Here is a 25,433-nt window from a genome sequence, read left to right as displayed (position 1 = left end):
GACGGTTCCTGTCTACTTGCGCGCTCAACTCTACAAACTTTTAGTGAAATAGGTAAAAATGTACAACATGACAACAATTGAGCAGGTCTGCATCACTATCCCTGCATAAAAAATGGCTCAGGCTTAACATTTCTAAATGACCCGCCGCGGTGGCTCAGTGGCTAAGGCGTTGCGCTGCTGAGCACGAGGTCGCAAGTTCGATTCCCGGCCGCGGCGGCCGCTTTTCTGATGGAGGCGAAAAGCAAAAACACCCGTGTGTACGAGATTTCGGCGCACGTTAAAGATCCCCAGGTGGTCAAAATTAATCCGGAGCCCTCCACTACGGCGTGCCTCATCGCCTGCGTTGCGTTGGCGCGTTAAACCCCCACAATCAAAACATTTATCACAAGCGAAAAGCACAAGATGCATGATGTTGCATGAAAGTTTGTCCTTGCTTGGAATTTCGCAACCTGCTCTCTAGCTGTATCTACTAGATGATTAGATTGCACAGACAGTCCAGCCAGTGTGCCATTGACGCTTAGGTTGAGTAACCAGGCGCTAGCAAGGCAGCTGGCAAAGCAGTGCTTTTGTGTGCCACAGCACATTTCTCAAGTTTTTGTCCCTAACAAACCCGGTCAGTGCAGTGGTTTCCTATATAAGTTGTAAAACCCTCCCCAAGTTCCATTGTTCACTTGCGCTGAACCGCACTTACCAGCAGCCCAGCCACCACTGAGAAATGATGCATTAGATGTGATTAAATGTTGTCGCGTTCACTGTCTACGCAAGCCCGCGTTTCGAACGGTCGCGAAACAAAACCATCATGGCTGTCACAATCAAATGTGACTCAGTTGAGACTAAAATACCAGGTTCCACTTAGATATCCTTTTTGTAGGAATCCCATACAAAAGCCCAAAAATACGTAAAATTTGTTGTACAGTTGAACCTCATTATAACATAGTGGTATTGGGGCAGTAATTTAGTTCGTTATATCCGGTATTTGTTGTAACAGTAGAGCTAAAAATCGGTTCAAACCAATCGTTCCCAATCTGCCCCCCGCAAAAACCCTTGATACAAGCTACAACCCCTGCTACAAACAAGCTTGGTAACACTTATCTTTCTCTTTGTGGCATTTCAAGCTCAATGAACCAGAACATAAAGCGAGAAATTACAACAGAAGAAAGTTCATTTGCCAAAACAGGCCTGTGTTCCTATTTTTTGAGGAAGGATGTGATCTTTGTATGGCGGCTATTCACAGCGCTGAGCAGGATGAAGTTTTTCACAGTGTCCACGAAGAAAGAGGCCTTTTCTACATCTGCAGTTTCGGACGCCCCGAGTTTTTGCAAGCAGCTTCTCAGCCTACTGGTCAAATATTTTTTCGTTATATCTGACAGTGCGTGCGGTTCTCACAGTTTCACTTTCGTTATAAAAAAATAACTGTCGTTGAAATGAAGCGTGACCAACCAAAGTTCGCATTTAGTTCGCTATAGCTAATAATTTGCTATATCAGCGTTCATCATAACGAGGTTAAACTGTGCATCTTTTGCCTAGCCCAATATGGAATTTGTCCAAATTTCACGTAGTCGCTGACATCAAGTTAAAAAATTGCACACAGAAAATCTGAGAAATCACAAGTGACCACAGGAGGCTGAGAGGTTCAGCAACCCAAATTACACCAAATTTTCGAATGCGCAAAGCAGCTTAAGCAAGCAAACCGAGTGCAATTCATATCTTGTGGCACTCAGTTCTCAGCCTTTCATGCCCAATACCCTCATGTGGGTGTAATTATGGGTGTGGAAATAACCCAGTTTTCAGCGCGGCAACCAGCAAAGCTGCAGAGACCACTTGATTAACATTGGCGCAGTAAAATTGCATCCCTTGCACCTTTAGTAGTTTTCAATTGTTCTGAATATCTTTTTCCTATACAGCCCTTTGAACACCCCTTGTGACAATGCAGGATCTCCCCTTCTACATAGTGCAGTATTAATGTGCACCTTGGCCAGTTCACAGGGACTGAATTATTCCGTGTACCCAAAAAGATCCCTACTGCCTGCGAACTAATACCGCTGCTACACTGGCGTTAGAATGTCATTCGAACAAAATGCCATTCGACTCAAATGAGGGCTTCGAATGCCGTTCAGAATCCACCGTGCTCTACTACAATTTCGATGGCGTTTGAAAGCTTTAAAAGTCGCTCACTGTGATATGTGGCGCTGCTCCTGTCGAGTTCTGTTTTTACACAATAATGCAACAATCAAATTTAGCGGCAGTGTTTGGCAGTAAAATGCTATCACATTATAAATAACGTAAGCTTTGGCATAGTTTTTGCTCAATTCTCAATCGCAATCGAGGTTTTTTGTGCTGTTTTGTGCACACTGGTTTGTCGCTTGCTGGCACTGGTGTTGAGAGTACGGAATTATTACATCTTGATACCATGATTTAAGTGAATGAGAAATAAACAAAGTCCCACAATTACGAATATTTTGTTTAAGTACGCCAGTAATGTATTTGTTAATGCTGAATTGGGATTCTGTGTGCGAGAGTGCTAGAAATGGCATTCAAGAGCCCCAAATGTCTCCCTGGGTGCTCATTCGACTCGAATGGCATTTCAAAACCCAGTGGAGCAGCACAACTTAGCATTTGAGTCAAACAACATATTTGGTTCAAATGACATTCGGACGCTAGTGTAGTAGGGGTGTAACTCTAGTGCACACACTCATAGCAACACTTTTGCATCTTTGTGCATTCATACAGGTCCTGACGCGACGGACTGCTTACTTCACAAAGTGGGCCCAGAAAAGGTTGTGTCGATGGATAAGCTAAATCCCGCCACAACCTACGAAGTCAGCATAACAACAGTGCTCGAAGATGGCACCAGAGTTCCGCACCGCAAACTAATCCTCAAGACACAGTCCAGAGGTGAGTATGACCAGTGTAATAACTTTTTTAAGGGCAGAGCATTTTAGGGGCTCACCTTGTTGTCGTAGCTCGCTTGCTGGACCCAAGTAGAGCCACATGGCGTTCCGTCATCGCGGCGTAACCCAGAGGCTTTGAAAGCCAAGCGGTTTATATAGTAGTAAGCATTCAAAACTCGTGAACCGCTGGGGCTTGTCATACATCTCTCCGTTGTTTAGCGCAAAGAAAATTGTAGGTACATTCGAGGCAAAATATACCTGATTGACTGCCAGCGCCCGCATTCATTTAGTTAGGAACACTCGTTGGATTAGTTTTTACAATTGTAAGCCAAAAAAAGTGGCAGTGCAACGTCGGCACGTGCGGGAGGAAAAGCAAGCACAAGAAGAACAGAACTCCCACTGGCGCAGTTTCAGGCAGGGGGCACGCGAGCACTGCGAAGGCGGAAATTTGAATTGCATTGCGTGGTAGCAGTGAGTGGATAACAGCGCCACAGCCCATTATGGCGAATCACTGCTCTGCACTTCCGAAAGCTTTCACATTGAGTGGAATGGCTTTAATTTTTTTCTGTACACCACGTCTTGCAAACATTAGGACCGTGGGCATGTCTCAAACGTGGTTTACGGGCTAAAAAGCTCTGATAGAGTACGTGCAACACACAGGTCTAGACCAGTCTCTGTATAAATAACTCAACGTCTCTGTGCACATCAAGTTCTTCAACATCATCCCCATCATCTTCATCACGTCGTCAACTGGAGTAGCAAGTTAGGCATTTCAGCCCGGCTAACATCGCCAGATTTCATTAAAGATCGTCATCTCTCTCTCTACGCGTATTATTGCGTTTGCAACAGAAGTAGTGCTAGCAGAAGTGCAATGAGAAATCTCATGATATTAGGAGTAGCCCAGTTTAGCCAAACTGCAAATAGCTCATGCCTTCACATCCTTTGTTTGTGCAGCTTCCTACATCCTGGCCACAACGTTCATCGTCGTTGGTGTTGTCTTGGTGATGCTGGTGGCTGTTGGGCTGTTCTTTTGGAGACGGTAAGGAGGCCGTTTTCTCGTTCACAGGGTCACCCAATGGCTTCGTGTTTCTACAAGCTTGGCAAAAGAGAAAATCTACATTTCATTTCTTCTTGCAGAATCTCCAGCTACGTAGAGGTGTACAAGAATACCACCGTCAAAGTACTTATCCCGGCTGACTTTGCAAAGGTAATGTTTTACAACTACACTAACCTTTGGAATCACCCGTTTGAACGCTGTTTTTGCGATGCCTTCTTTTGCACTGCGCAGGAACCTCTGAAAAAAACTGAGAGTGTGCGTTCGAACCTGCGGGAGTATGTCCTCGGAAGCAAGAACTATTCATACGGGTTACCACAAGTAAGAAGCATAAAATACTGTTTTTTCAAGCGTGAAAGGAAACTGCTTTTATTTTGTCAGCTTATGTGTAGCATGAACCACTAGGAGGCAATGCCCAGCTTTTTTTTCTCATTTTAGTGTTCACTAGGGCTGTCATGCTAATTAATTTCGTCTTCATTGAGATAAAGCCATACCTGGGTTATGAAACACCTTACAGTGTGTGGCTCGTAAGCCACACACTGTGATTTTACTTCTGTTTTCCTGAGGCCTTGCCATTTTTTAAGGGGGTACATACCGTATTTTCGCGCGTATAACCCACCCCTGCATATAATCTGCACCTCCACCCCAATTTCAGCCCACCAGAAAAGAAAAATAAATCCTCGCTTATTACTCGCACATTTGATACAGGAAAGGCTGCACCAAAGCTACTGCTCAAGCAGCACATCACATACTGTGAAGACAGAAAAAGCGTATATTTAGCAAGTAGAATACACTGACTGCAAAGCAAAAGTCACGATTCACTAATAAAATTCAGTTGTTTACACAGGAAAAGCATATATTTAGGAAGTATAATACACTGACTGCAAGGTGAAAGTCACAATTTACTAATAAAATTCAGTTGTAAGGGTGCACTCGTCCTTGTTTTTTCTTCATTGCCCTTGTATGTTTTGCACAATCGCCGCCATGGAAGGCTTAGTCAGTGTCACTGCATAAAAGCTTTGTGGCACAACACCCATTGCCGTGAAGCTGCACTAAAGGAAAACCCCGCGTATTACCCACACCCCTACTTTGCCACTGAAATTTTCGCATTTTTGGTGCATGTTATACACGCAAAAATACGGTACATTATGCAGTCGCCTCACTGCAAAGTACTGATAGGGCACTCTGATTTGTGCCCGGGTGGATTTCTTTTGGCGTGATGCGCCGAAATTCGGTGAGGGCATGCCCAAACCTCTGCCAATAGAAAATTTGCAGCTCGAATTCAAAAAAACTGTTCCTTAATACAATAAAATATTGATTCTTGTAGTTGTATTTACCAGTGTTCTCTTTTTCATGCAGATAACTGCAGTCCAAGGGGAGGAAGCTGTAGACAGCCTGCAATACCCAGAATTGGACCGCCTTCTCAGTGGTTCGCCAAGCGACTCGACCAACATCGATATCCCTTACTCGAGCTTCGCGCTTTCGACGAGCCTGCCAGAAAACAAACCACCACCCGGATATTTCCCCCTCTCCACAAGCCAAGGCGAGCCAATGCAGGCCGAAATGGACTCGGCCTACTCCAAGTTCTCCACGTCGCAAAGTCCTCCCGAAGAAACACCGGCACCGCCTCTGGCGAACCCATACTCACGCCTCTCTTCACTATTTCTGAGTGGCCTCGAGTCATCCGGGAAAACGGGGGCAGTTGTGACACCTCAGCAAAGCTGCTACAGCAAATTCACCGCTGTCGGGAACAGGACAGGCTCTGATGTCGCCAACGAGTGTGACTGCGAAGAGGCTCAAGATGATACTAAAGAGAAAGCGATGCAGCGTTCAGTGCCAGCAGCTCCGTACGTCCAAGTCACCAGCGATGCGACCCACCAAAGTAATGAGCAAAAGGAGCCCATACAGCCGTACACTAAGCTCAGCAGCACGCTGCAGCCTTACCACAGCCCGTCTGTGCTCAGACCGCCACAGGGCATGTGGAACCATACGGGAGGGTACACGTCTTTGCCGTCGCTACTCACCATGTGCAACTCACCACAAAGTGCTAAGACCCCCGCACCGCTTTCCGACGACCGTCGCAGCAGCGGGGTGGGATCGGCTTTGAAGAACAGCTCGGTCGATCAAAGCAAGCCATACCAGCCATACCAGCTGTTTGGGGTGGATTCTGATGGGTGTTCACGTCGAGACGAACCTCCTGGAACGCTTGAACCGGTCAGTCCGTACACGACTGTAAACATCGATGCAGCAGGTGGCGTGGAAGTTGCCCCACAAGAAATCGACCGCGCTCCGCCGTACGTGCAGGCTGCTTGCGAGCCACCCGCCCCCGTCCACGGCGCATCATCTTTCGCAAAGACTCAGGTCCCCCTAGAGGGCTATTCCAAAGTGGCTACACGCGTGGAACCGGACGAAAATCACAGGGAAGGGATTTCCGGTGACGTCCTTAGAAAGTGCTCGACGTTGCCAGAACTGTCGGTGTTCCTTCCTGAGAACGATTCGCTGGATTCACCACCGTCCTGCGCCGAAACGAGTAGTCATGACGACTGTGACACCGACGCAGAGGCAGATCTCCTGAGTGTGGAATACTCCGGGTCCGCCAAAGAACAGTCGGATGGAAAACCTGTGTTTTGCACCGGAGGCTACACCTCATGGGATGTTCTGGCCAAGCCGAAAGAGTGCGGTGTCGGTAGTTACGCTCGTGCCGTCGGGAATACGTGACTGCTCACTGTGCGGTAGCTTTGACGACACTCGAGCATTTGAGACTTGCCGTTGTCATTCAGCTATTGTTATGCTACAGGGTACCTTGGGGAAAGGAGTGCTTTCCAGCAACAGAGTTGCGCGGAGTACAAAAACAGGGTTGGAAAAGAAATACTCGCGCCGAATACAATACTTACCACACTTAACAAAAACACTGCTATACTGCCACGTTAGGGTGTAAGCCAAATGTTCCTTAGGTCGGTGATGTCAGCGACGTTTGCGTGCCATACAAAGACACTTCCTCGGGGATAAAGTAGGGTTCATACACACATGGCCTTCTCGAGTACTAGCCAAAACAAGCCAATAGGCAATATTGCATTGTAAATACTTTCAGCATACTGTACATACTGCAATAAACAATCATGTCATCTTTCACTGTCAAAATTTGCAGGAGGCTTCAGCGACGAAGTTCTGAAAAATGGTAAAATGGAATTGTTTTGTACTAAGTATCTCCAACTTTTCTGATCAATTGCACCGGGGGAAAGGCCCACTGTTCAGATGTCGTGCGACAGCTACAATTGTTTAATCGCCATCGGCAAATGTTGAAGGTATCATCACTGCAGACTAGCTAGCAGTACAGAATCATAAGACTGAGCCTATGAATAACCAAAACTGCTAGGTGAGATAGCAATAAACAAATGTGTTGACTGCAAGTACCAAGCAAATACCAGTCTCGCAAGTAAGCAAACCTGAGCGCAATCACCTGACTTATAGGGTGTGCATACATGTTCGTGCACTCCATGCCAACGAAGTGTGTAGAGACTAACGATGTGAAACTATCAATCAACTCACCATTGGTGCTACTGTTAGTACAAAACTTCCAATATTTTTACTACTGACAGTATGTATGGATAGCATTTCGACAATCAAGCTTTGTTATTACCAACAATCCTTTTACCGCACCTAGAAGATTATGTCATGCATGTCATAAGGATGGTTGACCCCCCCTCTGGTCAGGTCTTTTTGAGACGTATAAAGGAGTACCGACACGAAATTTTCGTGTTACGTTTTTTTCGCAGCTGTAGGTGCCTACAGACCAACTAATCATAGAATGGCACATTACATTGTCGAACACAGCATACATAATTACTTGCAGCTCCATTTATTCATGTCAGTTTCGGTTTCAGTGAAGCGAACGCTGAGTCAACTGTTATGACAGGAAGGCGCATTTGATGTCACTGTTCTCGTTGAGCCACTGCCAATGGTGGCCTGGGTGTGCGCGCGCAAGCCAGACTGGCCTGACCGGCCGTAGGCACACGTGAAATCAGTCCCAAAAGCTGTGACATGATGCACAAGGTGGAAAAGTGTGCACCAATAGCACCGCGGCCGCCTCAATACGTCACGGGGGCCCTGACGTCAGCCATTTGGGTCAAAGTGCAGACTTGCTCGATGGCGCGGATGGGCTTTCTTGTGCGCACAAGGATTAAAATTGATTTAAAATACCCTCTACTGAATGGTTATGGTTTAAACTTCCGAAAGGGATCTCCATATACAAAGGAAGCTTTCTACATAGTTATCTGAGCTTTGAAATGTTGTGTCAGTACCCCTTTAAGTTGTGTACATGTCACATGAGACATGAGTCATGATGTTGGGATGGGAAATCTTGGTAGCATGACGCGAAATGGTCGAGAAACATGTAATAATACATTTTTTTTTTGGTCTAGACCATGCACGTTATGAAGAAAGTTCTGCAAACGAAAGTTTTAACACCCACCTCAATGCAGCCGTACAGCTACAAAGGAAAGCTGTACAGCTTTCTCAGAAACTTCGCAGTTGAAGAAAAATTCGTCCTGGTCCAGGATTCGAACCCGGGACCATCGCTTAGCCAGAGCAGTCGCTCTGCCAACTGAGCTATACCAGGAGGCTAGCAGTTTGTAGCGCGAAAAAGACTTGATCGACAACTCAAAGTGATGGACAGGTGTTCTATTACGTCTGTAGCAGAAGTGGCGACCGTTTGAAGTTTGGGCTTGGAAGGTGCCCAGAAAAACCGGTGTTGCCTTCCAAACCCAAAATTCAAATGGTCTAACTTCTGCTAAAGAACAGATAGAATGATACTGTTAGTCTTACTGCACTCCTTGATTTGTGCGCAGTTCACTGGTACCTTGTCCAGCTGCATCACTCCAGCAGTTTTTTACGAAAGCTGTCAAAAAATCAAATGTGAAAATCCTAATAAATTTGAATGATGTCATCTTGCACAAAAACAAATTTTATATCTACAACCAGATTGAAAAACTACACATGTCATCTAATTTTTATCATCATAACAGCAAAAATAACTTTTTGATTAAAGACCCATGTTGCCCCCTTAAAGGAGCCATGAAGACAAAACACAAGTTTGGTTCATTCGAAAGGTTGCCTCATTGCAATCATACTGACACCACTTTTAACATACTCATCGCTCAAATAAGCTATATAATTAGGGGAAAAGGGAATGGCCATGCGACCCACTAGCTCATTTCCTGCAACAGAACCTATGATGTCATATGAGCCCAGCTGTGCGATTGGCTGAGGCCGGCAAAAGCAAACACAAATTAGGCAGGGCTTGCAAGCTTGCCGAACGAGCTATTTGAGCCTAAATGCAATGCATATCCATTTTACAGCAGTAAGAATGGTGCGGTAAACAACAAAAGTTACGAAAATACACGTAAACATAGAAGTACCAATGTGCATTGCTGTTGGTACTGAGCGCACTATGCTTGTTTTAGCTGCACAGCAGTCTGACGCTTTGGAGTTTTATACGACGCTGGCCAATTGGCGTAAGCGACGTTGCCTTACGTGACCCTGTTTGTCAAGCATACCCCATGTTTCACGAAGCGATTACTTTCTGCCGTAACAAAAACAAGCCAGGTGTAAATACTGTCAAAAACAAACCAACGGCGGAATGCTGAGTATGCTAGCGCCACCTGGGAGGTTGGACGGCAAGCAAGGCTGCAGAGCCGAATGGTGCAGTGGAAGTTTGTTTGTATACGCACCGTTATGACTTCATTGTATAGACGTCACCAAAACACATGATTTGGCGGGATAATCAAAATTTTAACCTAAATTGACTAATTTCTCAGTGAATACGGCATCATTTGCTGCCGCGCAAGCGCTGGGGACGCTGTGAAACACGAAATCTTTCGAATAAAACAAACTTGTACTTTGTCTTCATGGCTCCTTTTATTAAGGGGCAAAAAAATGACTCATGTGTTTGATATGTCTGGAACTTTTGCAGATTGTGTTAATTTCGTTATTAACTTATTAAGTTTTTAATAAATTACGTTTTTAATTATTAAGTATTTAATAAACGTCCTATAAAATTCTCTTGGCCAGCTTAGCAGTCAAGGCAAAATATTTGGGCTCACCATTGCATTTAAGAGATTGTCCTACCCATTTCCAGGAAGCCACTAAGTGCAGCCCTAAAAGCAGCAGCTTCTAATCTCCGAATACAAAAAGGTATAAAAAATTCTGCAACTTTAGCCTATTAACCTCTTCAAGGTCGACGTTTGCTGTGTGCAGAACACCGATTTTGTAGAACTACTTAGCTTCTTGAAAGGAACATTCAATATCCGAAATTGCTCGAGCATGCTGCGGGGTGGGATGAATCGAAATACAGCCAACTCCTGATAAAAAGAGGTGCACGGGGACCGCAAAAAGCGTCGAATCAACCGAACTCCCAATGAAAAAAAGAGCACAATAACAGCATTGTTACTAGTCCGGAACACAACTCCATTCTTGATTCCATTCAGAATTTCGACTTCCGTTCCCTATTAAGCCATATGACACGGGTAGCCCTGATAGTTTAGCACTATCGCTAAAATCAAAGTCTGAAGTGTCCCCCCGCATAAACTGCACACATGACGCTGTGCGCAACAACAAAAAGGTTGAGAACTTCAATAGAGAGATATGCGCACCGTAACGAGAACCTAAACTGGCCTGCCACTTAATTAACTGTACGCTGCCTTGGTTGCAATCGTGCCAACATCAGTACAGAACATGGCACTGTTTTTGCAGCTGAAAATTGTGAAGGATTCTATCGATAAAGGACAGTCACCTCGATGCTTTTCATTCGAAGTAACTTGCAATTAACCACTGTAACAGGTTTCAGCTTCAAATTATGGAACAATTTCTCCACTGGATTGCATGTAAAATCTCTGGGACAAGCACGTCACTTCCAATTACGCAAAAATTCCAATTAAGTGACTTTGAATTATTGGAAGTTGACTGTAGTGCACTTCTTAAGAATAAGGTATGTTTATTAACGTGAAGTTAGGGTTGCCACTTGCTCAGTTTTTGACTGGCCTGATCGGTTTTTTAGACAGCGGGCCGGTTGCCGGTGCGCACCTAAAACCGGGCGTCATTGGCTGGTTTTTCGGCCATTGTGCCGCGATTATTTTGGTTTTGTGTGTATTATAAGCATCAATTCAGCAACTGTGACGGTAAATATGTGTCGACAAGCTAGGCAAAGACACATGAGACAGAGAAACTACACAGGCGAGTGCGCTCCCCGAGAGGTAGGGGGATCAAGGGGAGGCATAATACAACAAAATGCCGCCGCTGCCGTGGTTCAGATGGAAAGAGCTTTTAAAAGCATCTGCGGCTACTTTTCAGTGCAGCACATTCAGAGCAATAACCAAAACCTGTCACTTTCAGTACACCTAATCATTTTGATTTCTTACTAGGAAAGCGCTACAACAAATGGCATTGCATGAAAAAAACACAAAAACACTGAGTTTTTTTTTCAACAGAAATTTGACAACCTACATATCATGCCCCCCCCCCCCACACACACACACTTTGATGGGCCATATTTTTTTATTTTAGGGAGAAGGTGTAAACCCTACGTGAAGTTCACCATCACCATATGGTTTCTAGTTTTCATTTTGTTCTTTGACATTCAAACAAAACATCAAACTACAAGTATTTATAAGTTTTAACAGCGGAGACTTTCAAGCTTCGAGTTCCGCCATGGAGCATTACCAAAAAACTATCATCCTTGGTGAAGTGGAGAGGGTGAAACTGCTAGCATAAGTGCGAGAGAAAATGGTGAGGAGGCAAAGAGCCGACAAGCAGGTGTGGGGAGTGAATGCCTCGGGTAAAAAAATGTGGTTAGGGGGGTCCCGGGAAACGAACCCGGGACCTTTACGCCGTGGAACCGGCAACCTAACCACTGGGCCACCCCAAAGGCCTGGGGGGGGGGATGTTAGCAGCAGCAGGGAACTACCGTATTTTTGCGTGTATACCCTGCACCGAAAATTAGAAAATTTCAGTGGCAAAGTAGGGGTGTGGCTAATACACGAAATTTTCCTTTAGTGCAGCTTCACAGCAATGCGCCTTGTGCCATTAAGCTCCTACGCAGTGACACTGACTAAGCCTTCCATGGCAGCGATTGCGCAAAACATACAAGGACAAGGAAGAAAAAAACAAGGACGAGCGCACTCTAACTGAATTTTATTAGTGAATTGCGACTTTCGCCTTCCAGTCAGTGTATTATTCTACTTGCTAAATATACGCTTTTACTGTCTACACAGTATGCGATGTGTTGCTTGAGCAGTAGCTTTGGTGCAGCCTCTACTGTATCAAATGTGTGTGCAATACGCCAGGATTTTTTTTCTTCTCTGGCGGGCTGAAAGTGGGGGTGGATTATATGCAGGGCAGGTTATATGCGCGAAAACACGGTATAACATGTGCAGCCAACCAAATGAAGTGTTTTCATTTTGTAGTCATTGAGTTTCGATTTTGGTGGTTTCGGTTTTCACTGAGGTGAAGCTTTGTGTGTATCACTATTTCTGGAGGGAAGCAGTCAATTTTTTCTTGTGACAGAAACACATCAAATTTCTGTGGGCTGCTGAGTGTGTATGTGAGAGAGGAGGAGAGAGACAGAACGATAGTTTTCAGGCAACTAGATGTTAACTTGGGGACCGAAAATTTACCGAAAAATCAATTTTATGTATTAATTTTATCTGTAGTCTACAAATCCCAAAGAATGTAGCTGCAAAATACTATAGCTTTTCCATAAGTATTGACAAAGCTGTCGCCCTTTAAAGTTGCCTAAATGACCATTTTCACGCACGTTTTCAAACTTCGTGCCTTTTTTTCTCAGGAACAACTTTTTCCCCGCGAGTTCACCTGTTGGGCACAATATCTTGGAATGTACTGGTCTGATTTGTATCATTTTTCCTGCGTTCGAAGGCTTATGAACTGAGCAGTGCAATAAAACCATAAGGATTTTGAATTTATGTTCGCTAGCACAATCTTTTATGCAGTTCATTTTACAAAAGCACTGGCTATTAATGACCTGACATTTATTAAGTGTACGGCAACTGTAGAAACAAAGCTAAAATTACTGCCGTGATATAGTTGCACTCCCTGGTCCTTCTAGAACACAAATGGCTAAAAAGTTTGACTACATCGCAGGTAAATAATGATAAAATTGTCCAAAACGCAAGGGCATAACATGTCGCGCAACTCTGAACTTACACCACACAGACAAAAACTGACTTTATATGTGAGCACACGGAAATAAAATACCTTTAGTGTGCAAATGTCAAGCACATAAGCTAAAAAATAACGAAAATGTCCTCAAAACCAGCCCTAGCTTTTTTTTTTTTTTTGCGAGAGTTTGCCTTATGGCATAACAGTTATATATACAACATCACATTTGTTTCACGCAGAAAAGTCAGCAGTGACCACTACTGAGGGCCCCATATCCACCGCTGCAGTGATATTACAAATTGCATTGCTGACAAGATCCACCAAAATTGTTAATCCATCGCATGCAGATGTTTACAAACCAATTTAAACACCTGCCCCAATGGGCTTAGTGCTGGCAGATGTCAGCTCCGAGGGAGCGAAAGCAAGGACAACAATGTGACGGTGTGTAACAGTTTTTATTATTTTTCTCAAATACTAGGCAAACATGCCAGGCACCTGTCCCAAGGTTTATACCACTGCACTCCCAGTCTCTATCTGCGGACCACAGCATTTAATTATGCCATACACAACATGCTTTACACACACAACAAACACACAAGACGCGAGAAAGAATTGCAGCCTCTCCATGAACACCCTACGTTGCACAAAAAAAAAATGTTTACCGTTGGGACGAGGCAGGTGAAAAGTAAACAAGGACAAAAAAAGAAGAGGGGGAGGATGGAGAAAACAGGTGGAACAAACAATAGTGGCTCTGTAAGGAAGACGACACTGTCGTCGACTCGGTGGTTTTGTACTTTCGTTCACAATGTCAACATCAGCCGTAGTACGGAGCAGAGAACAACCAGGTGCGTTACGAAGAAGCTTACATTGACTCCACCGCTGCAACCGTCGTGGTTACCGCGGCAACGCGGAGGAGTAGCAACTAGCGGCGCGGTGGTAATACCGTCGCAGTCCGAGAGAGCGGCCGCCCACTCGAAACAAAAATGCCCCTGTACGGTCTTGACTACAGTCGGTCCACTGAGGCAGCATCAGGAGCAAGCTTGGTCCAAGTTAACGAGTTACGAGCGAGCGTTTCAGCACTGCTAGAAGACTGACATAGTGTAAGGAATGGGCCACTGGGCCAGAAATTAACTTGGGACAGGTTTCTTGTAGAGACACGGAGAAAAAACTGACTTCACACGACTACTGCGCCTGGCACGAGAACAACTGTAGCCTTCTAAACCTGAAACACGCGGGGAAAAAAAAAGGGGGGGGATCTGAGCAGAGGAAACTTGCCTGAGGAGGAACTTAGGGAGAAGTCGGCACTCCTGACGTATTCTCAGTAACGTTTGACCACGAAAAACATAAACTCTCTAAACTGCCTTTAGGGGTAAGGCAACCAGTAAAGGCAACAGCCGCCACTGAACGCATTGCACTTCAATTTTGTGCGCCGACGCATTTTCGGAAAAAGAAGACATGCACCTGATGGAACGAAGGACGATGGTAAGTGATCTGGGTCGTAACATTTCACGTGCTCCAGCCTCAGAGCGTCACAATAGTTCCCATACCAGACGTAACTAACGCCTTCCGCCCTCTTTGCTTCGAGTGTGACGAAACACAAAAGCAAGGGTCAAAGGCTCCGCTTCCCTGCCGTCTGTGACACCTAGCACCAAAGCCAACTCCGCGGTGTTGGCGCAGACAGCCGATGGAGCCGACACACCAGATATGCAAATGGGTTATTCACAAATGGGCATTGATGAGAGAGAAATGATGCAAGAGCGCTCTCATGACGACATTTAGGAGCACTTGAACTACAGACTTCTGGACAGGAAAAAAAAAAAATCGGGCAGGGGGTCAGGTAGTATGGTACGATGCGTGAAACAACAACAGCTGGCAAGCTATCAAGCAGGAGTTTGTACAAAAATTCCAATCTCATTGTCCTCCGAAGCAACCGTCATCCTTGAAGAAATCAAACTATGTGAAAAGGACTTCAGCAGTCCAGCTTTGTGGGGTGTTTTGACATTAGCTATGTGACTGGAAGTTTCCTCAACTGATCTGACAGCGTGCTGAAGACCCAAACGTAAGGCTTACCCCAGAACCCGCTGTACTCAAAACATATTGCACAATCAGAACAAACAGTGGGAGAGTTAACCACGCCAACAAACAAAAACAGTCGTTACCGACACATTTTATGTCCCGGGTCACCTGCAACCTTCTTGTCCGAAGCAGTTTTGTACAAAAAGATTCTATTCTATCCCCCAGGGCTTGTGACATTGGGTTATACAGGTCAAGGATAAGCCCAAGGACTATAAAAAAGAAAGTGCTTTTTTTGTTGGCACAAATAAATGATTTAGTTCCTCAGCTACAAGTCAACCATAACTTGTATTTTACATAAAAAAATTGTTCCAAACAATTGAAAAAAAAAAAAAAAAAAACAAGAGAGAGAGAGAGAGAGCAATAAAAGACACTTGTCCGCTTTTCTACCCCACGCAACTGAGGTACTTGGTAGAAACTAACGCTTCTCGAAAAATGCAGAATGGCAAGGTAGTGTGACAAAATCACGCGATTTCGGATGGCAGCACTCTACAAAGTTCTCTCGCGCAATCAACCCACACACCTTCGAGATTTCGAGCCAGGGTATGAGATATGACTATGACAGTGAGCTGGCAATGACCTCCGAGGCTTCTGTACCCCGGGCCACATTTGCCTCTCCCTGAATAGCTATGAAAGGGATGAAAAAAAAAATAAAAAATAAAAATAAGAAGACATTTGATCTCGTCCACCTCACAGCTCCAAACTGCTCTTCCAAATGGTCATTGTCCTGAGGGGGCGAGCTTGCGACGTAAAAAGCGCACTCCCGCTCGTGACTAGAGGTCTCGCGTGATACGATTGAAGAACCGCCCCTGTATACGTTACATGCCCCCTGAGAATGGTACCGGGCGGTCACTGGGCAGGTTACATTGAACGAGGCGCGAGAACCGATGAGACAACGCAAGGCAAGTTACGGCAGGCCACCACGGCGCCCCGACGGTGGTCGTTAGGGGCGCAACCGACCTAGCGCGTCTGGGAGGCGGCTGCGAAAAATACTGCAAGCTGCCAGCAGCGACGTACACACTAGCGTCCCGAAATTCACGGCCAACTAACGGGGCCTCGCTCGAGTCACACCGAGCAGTCCACTTGCGCAGACGGCGGTGCCCCCTGCTTCCCTCCCGGAACAAACCCCACTGACGACGTCCGCGCATCGACGCCGTTTGTCACTGTCGGGAGCATGACGTATCCGTTCGTGTTCCCCGAAGAGGGCGCTGGTGTCGCCTCTAGCGCACTCTCGTCCTCATCGTTCTCTTCCGGCACTGAACGTCCCCAGTCGAAGGCGGCCGAGTGCGTCACGTAGCCTCCGGCACCTCCCTGAGCTTCACTCGGAGACACAGACGGCAGGGGGACGTAGCCGTTGGACGCAACCCGTGGCTCGTGTGCCGTCAGGTCGAGCGGCGGTGGCTTTGCAGCGGGCACCGTGGAAGCGGCGACGTAACCCGGCGTCGGCGCAACTCTCTGCGGCGACTCCGCGAGTTCGTCTGCACTGGGCGCCGACGCACTCGAGAAGGAGAAGTCTTCGAGCGAGGCGTTGTTGCTGTTGTCGCCGCCGCCGATGGCCACGTCGTCCGACGACGAGTCCGCGTAGTGGAAACTGTCCGCGGGAGCGGGCTCCTCCGGAGCCGGCGGCACGGGTTGGTGAACACCGACCACCTCCTGGAGCGGAACGTATCCGGACGTGTCCGGCCTGAGCAGAGGCTTGCCGGACTGGATGCTGAATTTCGAGTAGCCCTGTCCCGACGGGGGGTCGGCTGCGGCGGCGGCAGCAGGCTGCGACTTCATGGCCTGCCCGACGGTGACGTATCCGCTGGGCGGCGGCTTCGGGAAGAACGGCAGAGGGGCCGTCTTCAGGTGTGGCAGGAACCTTGGCTGTTCCAGAGCCATGCCCACGGTCACGTCTGTGGCCGGGAAACGGGGATTGGCTGCGGCCGCACTCGCACTGGGCTGATGGCGGAGGGCAAGCTGGGAGTAGGGAAGGGCCGGCGGACCCTCCCGCCTCCTGCCTTCAGGGGGAGACGGCCGGCAGGTCGTGTAAGGTGCCACCGCTGATACGTCCTCGCTGCTTCGGGCCAGTCCAAACTTGCTGTAAGGCGGCAGAGGGGGTTCAGCGGGCCGCGGAGCGTCTTGAGGCCCTTCGAACAGCGATGGCTCGCTCGTGGCCAGGGTCTGGTCGTGGAGACCGGGTAGCTCGGGTGCGTCGGTCGACCCTGCGAACTTGCTGTACTGCGGCGGTTCTGACGAAGGGATCACAGGGGGAGTGGCCTCGGCGTCGAGGCCGGAGTCCTGGCTCTCGTGGTCGCGGTCTTCGTCCAGTTTGGGGAGGTTGGGTCGGCAGCGCGCGAGGGGTGTGTGAGCGCCCCCCAGGAGGAGGCAGTCGGGGGAGGGGGGCGCGGCTGGGTCGCACTCGGCACCGGAGTCACAGGACGAGGACGTGGCGCCCGTGCGCGCTGTGCTGGCGGACACGACGCTGTCCTGGCCGTTGGTGCTGCCTCCGCTGCTGTCACCACTGGGATTTCGGCCAAAGGTGTCTGCGCGCCGAGTCTTTTTGTACAGCAACTGCACAGGGGGGAGGGGTCCCGAAAAGAGCGCAATTAGGGCCTGCAACTCTAGAGGGAAGATTAAATTTAATGTACTGGAAGCCACAAGATCAAAAGGTGGCACTTGAAAAGTATACAGCATTAAACAAAAGAAAGCTATCTGCACAACACCTTCAGGACAACTCTGGTGCCAGCTCTCCATTGTCGCATGAAACGCAGAAAGAGGACACCCAATTGATTTTACTGCAACAAATACAAGGGGAAAAAGTGACCAGGAGGGGCCATGCAGACAAGGCAAATGTGGTTTGTTCTAAAGATCTGCCATTTTATAATGCCCCCAACGCAGCAAGCGATGCTTTATTCACTGAAAAAAGAGACATTTCAAGTGGAAATTTTAATTATCCCACTAAATCACATGTTTGTTGGCATCAGCGATGAAAAATTCAGGGAATGTGTTGAATACAAATGTTAGCATGTTGACCAAGTCCGCTGAGAACGGTGAAGTGTCCAAATTGTTGGCTTCAAGATGGCGCAATGATACCTCTAAATGATCACCGTCTACACTTGCTCTGTTTCTAACCGGATTTGTATCTGGCTTACTTTTGATAACGGTTGATAGTAATCCTTTATGAAAAATTGGGTATGCTCGACAAACAGGGTTCGGTAAGTGGCGATGTTGCTTATGCCAGCTGGCCAGTATCGGGTCAGACAAGCCCAACGTGCCCAATGGCTGGGCAGCTTCCGCCAGCATAGTGCGTGCCGTACACACTAGTGCTTCTATGCCTATAAGTTTGTAACTTTCGTTATTTACCCCTCAATTCTTACTGCTATAAAAAGAATGTGCACTACACTTAAGCACAAATTGCTCATTGTGAAAGCTTATAATCCCTGTTTACGCTGCATTAGATTTTGCCAGCCTATACCAATTGCCACGAGCTGCCCGTAACGCGAAACGCGAGGGCTTGTCCCGACAATGGACTGCAAAGTGTTTTTAAGATTGTATTCTCAAGGTAGCCTACCCTGTGGGGAGTAGGGGAACTTAAGAGCCACACTCTGCTAAGGACCATTCTGTGTCCTACAACCCCAACCGTTCCCCGCTCGCGAGTTCGAAACTGGTTACACAAAGCATGGCACCCTCCGTGGTCCACTGCGTTGACCCGTTCAGCGACAAGCCAGGCTCGTTAAGCACGCTTTCTTAGACGCTCGACGCTTCATGTCATCGTACACAACAATCAAGTAGCACATCTGCAGCTTGTTGAGAGCGAGTGGGTGAAAAGCAAAAGGGTGAGGGAGAGAGAGAGAGAGGGAAAGAGAAGGGCGGGCACCTTGTTCATTACCTCGTCAGTTGACGAGCTGCTGCCCTGAGAATGCCCCGAGTCGTGGCGTTTCTTAGGACCAGCGCTGTCAGCGGCAGAAAAGCAGCCCATCCGGCCATAGGCAATGTGGGGGCTCCGGTTGCTAGGCTCGCTCCCCTTGCCAGCCGAGCCGTTCTTGTTATTCTTGTAGCTGTGCATTTGGTTCTGAGAGGGGGGAGGGGAAGGAAAGAAGTGCCAAAGCCATGTACTGCACATGCTGCGTGCGTTCTTCTCTTTCGGCCGTGTCTAGCGCAGCATCGCGCAAAAGCAGACGTAATACACGCAAGAAAGAAAAATGAAGACTGTGGATTGGGTGCAGGAAACTGCAGTGACCGTTCAGGAGCCAATTAAATTCGGTGCAGTTAAAAACTTATTTCGAAGTAATCCAATCGTCCCAAAACTCAGTCAACTGCACCTCTTTTTAGTTGGAAAAAAAAAATAGTTTCACTTTCAGAGTACACTCAATTTATTGATGCATCTTTTTTGGAAGCGACAGCAACAAAGCTTTTTTTGCCTACAAAAAAGTGTTGACTAGACATAAACGTAGTAGTTGGGTGCTGCCATAAAACCTCGAGAGCGACTAGACAAGCCCAAAAAAGCCCTCTCCTTTCTTCTTATCATATTTCTTTGTGCCAAGAATTTCGATGCTGAAAGTAAAATGACAAGGTCCTGCTCACCACTAACTTTCACCTTCCCCGGAAATTTCTAAATCACAGGCCTTCCCTGTAGCTCTAACAGCTTCATGAAGCTTAGTTTCGCTGGGAAGTATTTATCTTTAGCCCACGTCTAAAATCCAGACAGAGTAACACGGGTGAGAGGCTCGTATCACTAAGTGCCGCTTTGCAAGACGTGCAATGGAGTTCACAAGCTTCGTGGCCCAATGTTAGGTTATCAATGTACAGCAAAGCACAGCTTTGTGTAATTCGTGCTGCAACTACCAAGCTCGATGGTTTACCAGGCTAGGCTAACACTACGTTATCAAAGTAAGGCACAGATCGCAGAGAGGACAGAGGAAGAAGCAGTGTGCTATGCAAGTGCACACACTCACCGATTCCGAAGAGTCCAGCCCATCAGGGAGCTGGATCTTGATCTCCTTGATCATGTCGACCTTCTTCTTCATCCTGCAAAAGAAGAGGTCCAAGTGTGCGTAAGTCTCGGACGAATGCCTGTGTTTCTGTACTGCCAAAAATCACGTGACAACAGAATTACGGTCGCATACCGTAAACTTCCGAGAAAGCCTGCGGGCAAGAGAAGGACGCCGAAATTCGAGAAGGTAGCAACAATAATACCCCGCCAGGAAAAGAACGCAGAATGCACGTGCACCTAACATTTTGCCAAAGAATGTTGGTCATTGCTCTCAAAGTCATCGAAAGACTCCTCCAAGTCAACAAAAAGTTTGCAGAATTCCGCTTGAAGTCCACCCCAGTCTCCTGGTGCCCTGCCAGTCCCCCATGCAGGTCGCATTCCTCCGAGATACCCAGTGCATTGCTTGTGCCGCAAACCCCCGAACGACCGTACTAGAGTATTCTTGGGTACAGCGGCCCGTGCCTAGGCAACAAAATCGAGCACATGCTGCCAAAAGAAAAATGAGAAGTGGCGCATTGAGACCGAGGTATCGAGCTGCTAACCATGAATGGATTGGATTGGATTATAGACTGTCTGTGGCATGCCAGTGTTGCCTGGGTGCAGTGGATTCCGGGGTGTGTAACTGCAGAATGAGGGTGGGGCCTTGCTTGGGTGGGGGCGCTTGTTCGGAATTTTACGGTAACCGTTTCTCACCAACTCGACTTCTATAACAAATGACGCGCACATTACTGCTAAGAAAAAGGGGGAAAAAAAAGGGGGGGGGGGGGGGGGGGGGGGGGCTAGAAAAATTAACCAGTGCACCGTGAGTTCTTGGAGTCGTAGCCAGAGTATCAGTGCGAAAATCCAGCAATGACAGCACGTCGCCGACGTGTAAAACTCAAATGGAGGACCAACAGCGGCGATGAATGAGGGCATGCTCCCTAGCGCACGCACGCACGCACGCACGCGCGCACACACACACACACACACACACACACACACACACACACACACACACACACACACACACACAAAAAGAGACGACAACGCGAACAATTTTCCCCACTAATTAACGCAGAGGCGATAAACACGAATTAGTTTACGAGTAGAACGGCCCAACTTACCATCTTGCTAGGAGGTAGAGCACGAAGACCAGGACGGTCAAGCCCACCGCTCCACCAACGGCAAATCCAACCACAAGGGGGATAGCTGGTCCTGAAACACACAGATCATTGACATATAGCCCGCTGTACCTCAACACCCCTAAAAGGAAGCGAAGAGCACATTTAATGGCACGTAGCTCGAGGGCAAACCAACTTGCCACCACAACCAAAGTCATTTGATGTTTGCAACAACGACCTCCATAGGCCACTGGAAACAAGCTAGCCTTTTGCGGCCGCTTTGATCCACAACATTACGAACCATAATGTTCAGGCAAGACAGATGAACCCTTTCTTTCCGTCAACTGCACCAGAGTTAGCACTTGTGAAACTAGGTTAATTACAACTCCAACGTTTCAGGATGTGTCTAGTCAGCAAGCATGAGCCGTTCCTACCTTATTTTGTGAAATGTTTCTTTTCTTCCAGCAAATTGCATGGCTGTACTTAGTACTCTCTTGCTAGGAAGAACAACCAGTGTTAACATTACACTGACACGTGCACAGTGTTCTGAGTGTGCACTGCACTACATTTACACTGATATGTTCTGAACGTACACTGATATGTGCACAGTGTGAGCTTGCGATACACCCCTGTTCTGCACTACATCAATGGTTCAAGACTACGGCAGGCAACTTCTTAACGGCGACGCTGCATAACCTGCGCACAGAAGTTTACATTCTGTGCACGAAAGTGCAAGGCTGATTGATGTGACTCTGAGCCCATGCAAGTGGCTCATAGTCCCAGAAGGCCGACCCCGCTTTGTGAAAGGCGTTTTTATAAGAGAGGTGTGGAGTCGACATGGAGTGCCTGAAAGTCTTTAGTGTCCACAAAGCGGTACTTTGGAGGCTTCCCTGTTCAGCATTCAAGTTTTTCTGTAGTAGTATGTGTATCAGCCACCTCTCTTGCCTCTGACTTTATGCAACAGCATATCTGCATGCATTTTTTGTTTCATAACCTTTCTCTCTCGCTTCAGACACAAATCCACCCGTCATAGACAGAAAACCCCAAAGCCTCAAGAAAAAAATGTGGTTAGGGAGGTCCTGGGAATCAAACCAAAGACCTTTACACCGTGATACTGGCAACCTAACCACTGGGCCACCCCAAAGTGCCGAGGGGTAAGGGTTAACAGAGGTGGGGAACTATATCATGTGCAGCAAACTAAGAAAAAAAAAAAAAAAAAATCTGTGGTTATAATTGAACCTGGGTCTCTCGCGTTATGAAACCAGCATCTAGCTGACTGAGCTACCCATCGCATTCCGGGCGCACAGCATTTCCTTTGGGTTCGTGGAATGGGTGTTCACTTTGGACTTGGCCGTGGGTTCTAGCACGTCCAAACGCGGTCCACTTTGGGAGAGGTGTGAAAGCCTGCGGACGAAATGATCTGGGCCTGCCAGTCATGGAGAGAACCTTCAGCGGTAAGTTTGGAAATAAATGTGAGGTGATGACATATGGAGCGGAAACTTGGCGCCTTACTACACAGCTAGAAAGCTAACTTAGGTCGGCTCAACGGGCCACGGAACGAATCATGATCGGAGTAACACTTAGAGACAGGAAACGGGCTTCCTCAATCATAGAACAAACTAGAGTCGAAGATATCGTAGTTGAAATAAAGAAAGAGAAATGGACTTGGGCTGGCCACGTAATGAAGCGAAATGGCAACTGGTGGACTTTAAGGATGACAGAGTGGATACCCAGAGACTGGTCTAGAAGGAGGGGAAGGCCAATTACTAAATAGAGGGACGAAATAAGGAAATTCGGAGGCCAAGAATGGACTTGATTGGCGCGGGATAGGAGCAGCTGGAGGTCGATGGGAGAAGCCTTCGTCCCGCAATGGACCTTGTGGGCTGCTGCTTTTGATGATGATGATGCTACAGCTGGGTCTCCGATAAAGGAAGAGGGGCAGCCCGCTCTGCCGTTTCTCCAGCACTGCCCCACCAGTGCAATCTGCGCCAATTTTTCCTTCTCCTTCTCTCCTTTTTTGCCATATCGGCTCCAATATATGTTTTTCCCTCCTCATCTTCTCTTTCTCCTTTATTTGATAGCCTCAGAGAGTCGTAGATGTCATATGTGCAACCAAATAGAACACTTCACCACCACTACTGTGGCAACTCTTCTATTTGTTTATTTCAAACACCATAAAATCACAGAGCTTTGAACATGCTCCAAGTTCAGTGAACTGTATTTGTCAGTCCGGAGCTTGCGGAGAAAGGTGTCCAGCCACGGTCGCATTTTCTTTGGAAGAGAAGCTCCTTTTGAAATAAGTGATCCAGCTTGCTTGCATGGTGGAATTCACGCACACCGCGAAATTCGTGAAGCGTTGAAATGTTTGCCACCAGATCGTTCATTCTTGGAGTTTCGTACACTATGACGATACGGATCCCAGTCTCGAGCGCACAAGCTCTACTTTTGAAAATTGGTCAGTCCTGGCTGTGCTGTTGTCTTTTTGACAGCAGCACTGTTGGAACGCGATTGTCGTTCTAGTGCACCCTCGATCTAAACAGTACCCTCGTCACACGAAATGTATGATCCTGCATCAGTCCATCCTGCTTGGCTGCGGGGTCTACGTACCCGTTAATAATCTTGGCGTTGGACAGTGACACGTTCACGCACCACTAGCAAGCAAGCATGCTGGGCCGCTTGCCAATGCTGGATCAGCAACACGCCGACCCCAATAACATTGTTGTATGGGCTTGGCTTGGCTGGTCGAGGCGATGATGGAAAAAGAAATCCTTGCGACGTTTGGCAGACGTGGAACATGAGGAAGTTGGATTCTAACAAGTGAAAAATTTTAGTGACAGGGGAGGATTTGGCAGGAGGGAGAGATAGCGACGGGGACAGAGGTTTGAAGAGTTTAGAGAACCCCTGAAAGGCCCCGCTAAAAAAAACAGTATTGACGATTTTCCTGTTTCTGTAGGAACTGTGTCATATTAGCAACATGGTTGGGTCAGGTGTTGAAGCTGTCCCTGCTTCGCATAGCAGTGCAAGTACTGCATTCGGATGTAAAAACCACATTCAAATGATTTTAGGCTCTTGCGATGCACCGCCTGTTCCACCAAAGCTGTCCATTCGCGCACATGCTAATTCACATTTTAAAGTAACTTGTGAACAACTGGTACTCTCAGCACATGCTACCCCGTCGATGCAAAATCGAAACGTTTATTGAACGCTTCCACAGAACAACAACAACCAACAACGCGGTGCTTTGGGTTCTCCACCGACTAGATAACAAGACAGGCTGGTGGTCTGCTGCTGGCATCTGGTGCCACCATTTTGGCTACCACGGCACCCCGAGTACTCTCTTTCAATGTTCCTAGCTTGCACGCAACAAATCCCGCTGTGCTTATTGAGCCTGTTTTTGCTGCCGCAGGCTCCGCTGTGAGCAACCATTGCTGCATTTTGGTCCAGTGTTTCTGAACAGCTGATGAAGAGACGCCTGCTCCCGCTTTCTGTAGCCTCCGATGCTGTTGTGCCGAAAAACAGTGTTAGGGGGGATAGTTTGGGTCTTGCCAGCGGTGACACGGCTCAAATTCTTCGAAGCCTGTCCAGACATGGTCTCCAAACTTTAGGGTGGTAGCCACGCCAGCCCAACTGCAGCAGCCTTGGAGTAGCAACAGCTCAACGCAAGCGGCATGACGATCCCACAGATGCATGCAACGACGACGAGAAGGTGCAAGCTTCCTCCCGCCGTCACAAGAACGCTGCCCCTACACTGCAAAATCTTCAACCACAGCCTTGCAACAAAAAATATCACAGTTTTCAGCAGTGTCGACAGCATCCCGGGTTCTGGTTGTCCAAAAGCATCATTGCACCCTTGAAGCATCAGTAAAGCAAGCGTGCACAAGTCCTTCCCAGCTTCTTTTTTTTTTCTTTTGTTCTCACTTTAGCTATCAAATTTGAACTCATCAAGCATTTGCCCTTCAAGGTGCTGCGTTTCATTCACCTAGAAGATAACATAACAGGGCAACCTCAATGGAATGGTATCACAACAAAGGCAATCACATGGATGCCCTCCGAGAGTCAACAGAAAAGAAAGTTCAAAGAAATCGTAAAGTCAACAAAGAGGCTAAAGCCAGGGGGAAGACGAAGTGTGACGCTACCAAGTCCATAGAACTGCAACGGCACGGACGAAA

The 25,433-nt window shown here is 47.4% G+C and overlaps 2 protein-coding genes across 5 annotated transcripts in view; one reads left to right on the top strand and one right to left on the bottom strand.

Moving 5' to 3' along the window:
- Nucleotides 1-8,151, top strand: part of Et (eye transformer) — a 77,491-nt gene extending 69,340 nt beyond the window's left edge. The window contains exons 11-15 of the mRNA XM_077694036.1: nucleotides 2,731-2,895; nucleotides 3,846-3,930; nucleotides 4,029-4,098; nucleotides 4,180-4,266; nucleotides 5,305-8,151. Of these exons, the coding sequence (XP_077550162.1) occupies nucleotides 2,731-2,895; nucleotides 3,846-3,930; nucleotides 4,029-4,098; nucleotides 4,180-4,266; nucleotides 5,305-6,663 (1,766 nt within the window). The 3' untranslated portion in view covers nucleotides 6,664-8,151. The remainder of the gene's footprint in view (nucleotides 1-2,730; nucleotides 2,896-3,845; nucleotides 3,931-4,028; nucleotides 4,099-4,179; nucleotides 4,267-5,304) is intronic.
- A 5,401-nt stretch (nucleotides 8,152-13,552) lies between these two features.
- LOC144163198 (uncharacterized) overlaps nucleotides 13,553-25,433 on the bottom strand; it is a 94,199-nt gene continuing 82,318 nt past the window's right edge. For 3 of the 4 annotated variants that reach the window (XM_077694032.1, XM_077694033.1, XM_077694034.1), the window contains 4 exons: nucleotides 21,268-21,358; nucleotides 20,127-20,199; nucleotides 19,049-19,243; nucleotides 13,553-17,742 (listed from right to left, as the gene is read on the bottom strand). In XM_077694032.1, coding sequence (XP_077550158.1) covers nucleotides 16,255-17,742; nucleotides 19,049-19,243; nucleotides 20,127-20,199; nucleotides 21,268-21,358 — 1,847 coding nt within the window. In that variant the 3' untranslated portion in view covers nucleotides 13,553-16,254. The remainder of the gene's footprint in view (nucleotides 17,743-19,048; nucleotides 19,244-20,126; nucleotides 20,200-21,267; nucleotides 21,359-25,433) is intronic. The other variant, XM_077694035.1, reaches the window with a different exon arrangement.

This window comes from Haemaphysalis longicornis, unplaced genomic scaffold (genome assembly GCF_048455015.1).
Source record: "Haemaphysalis longicornis isolate Haplotype H1 unplaced genomic scaffold, Haemaphysalis longicornis Haplotype H1 scaffold_12, whole genome shotgun sequence".
Taxonomy (NCBI): domain Eukaryota; kingdom Metazoa; phylum Arthropoda; class Arachnida; order Ixodida; family Ixodidae; genus Haemaphysalis; species Haemaphysalis longicornis.
This window is presented reverse-complemented; position numbering and strand designations above follow the sequence as displayed.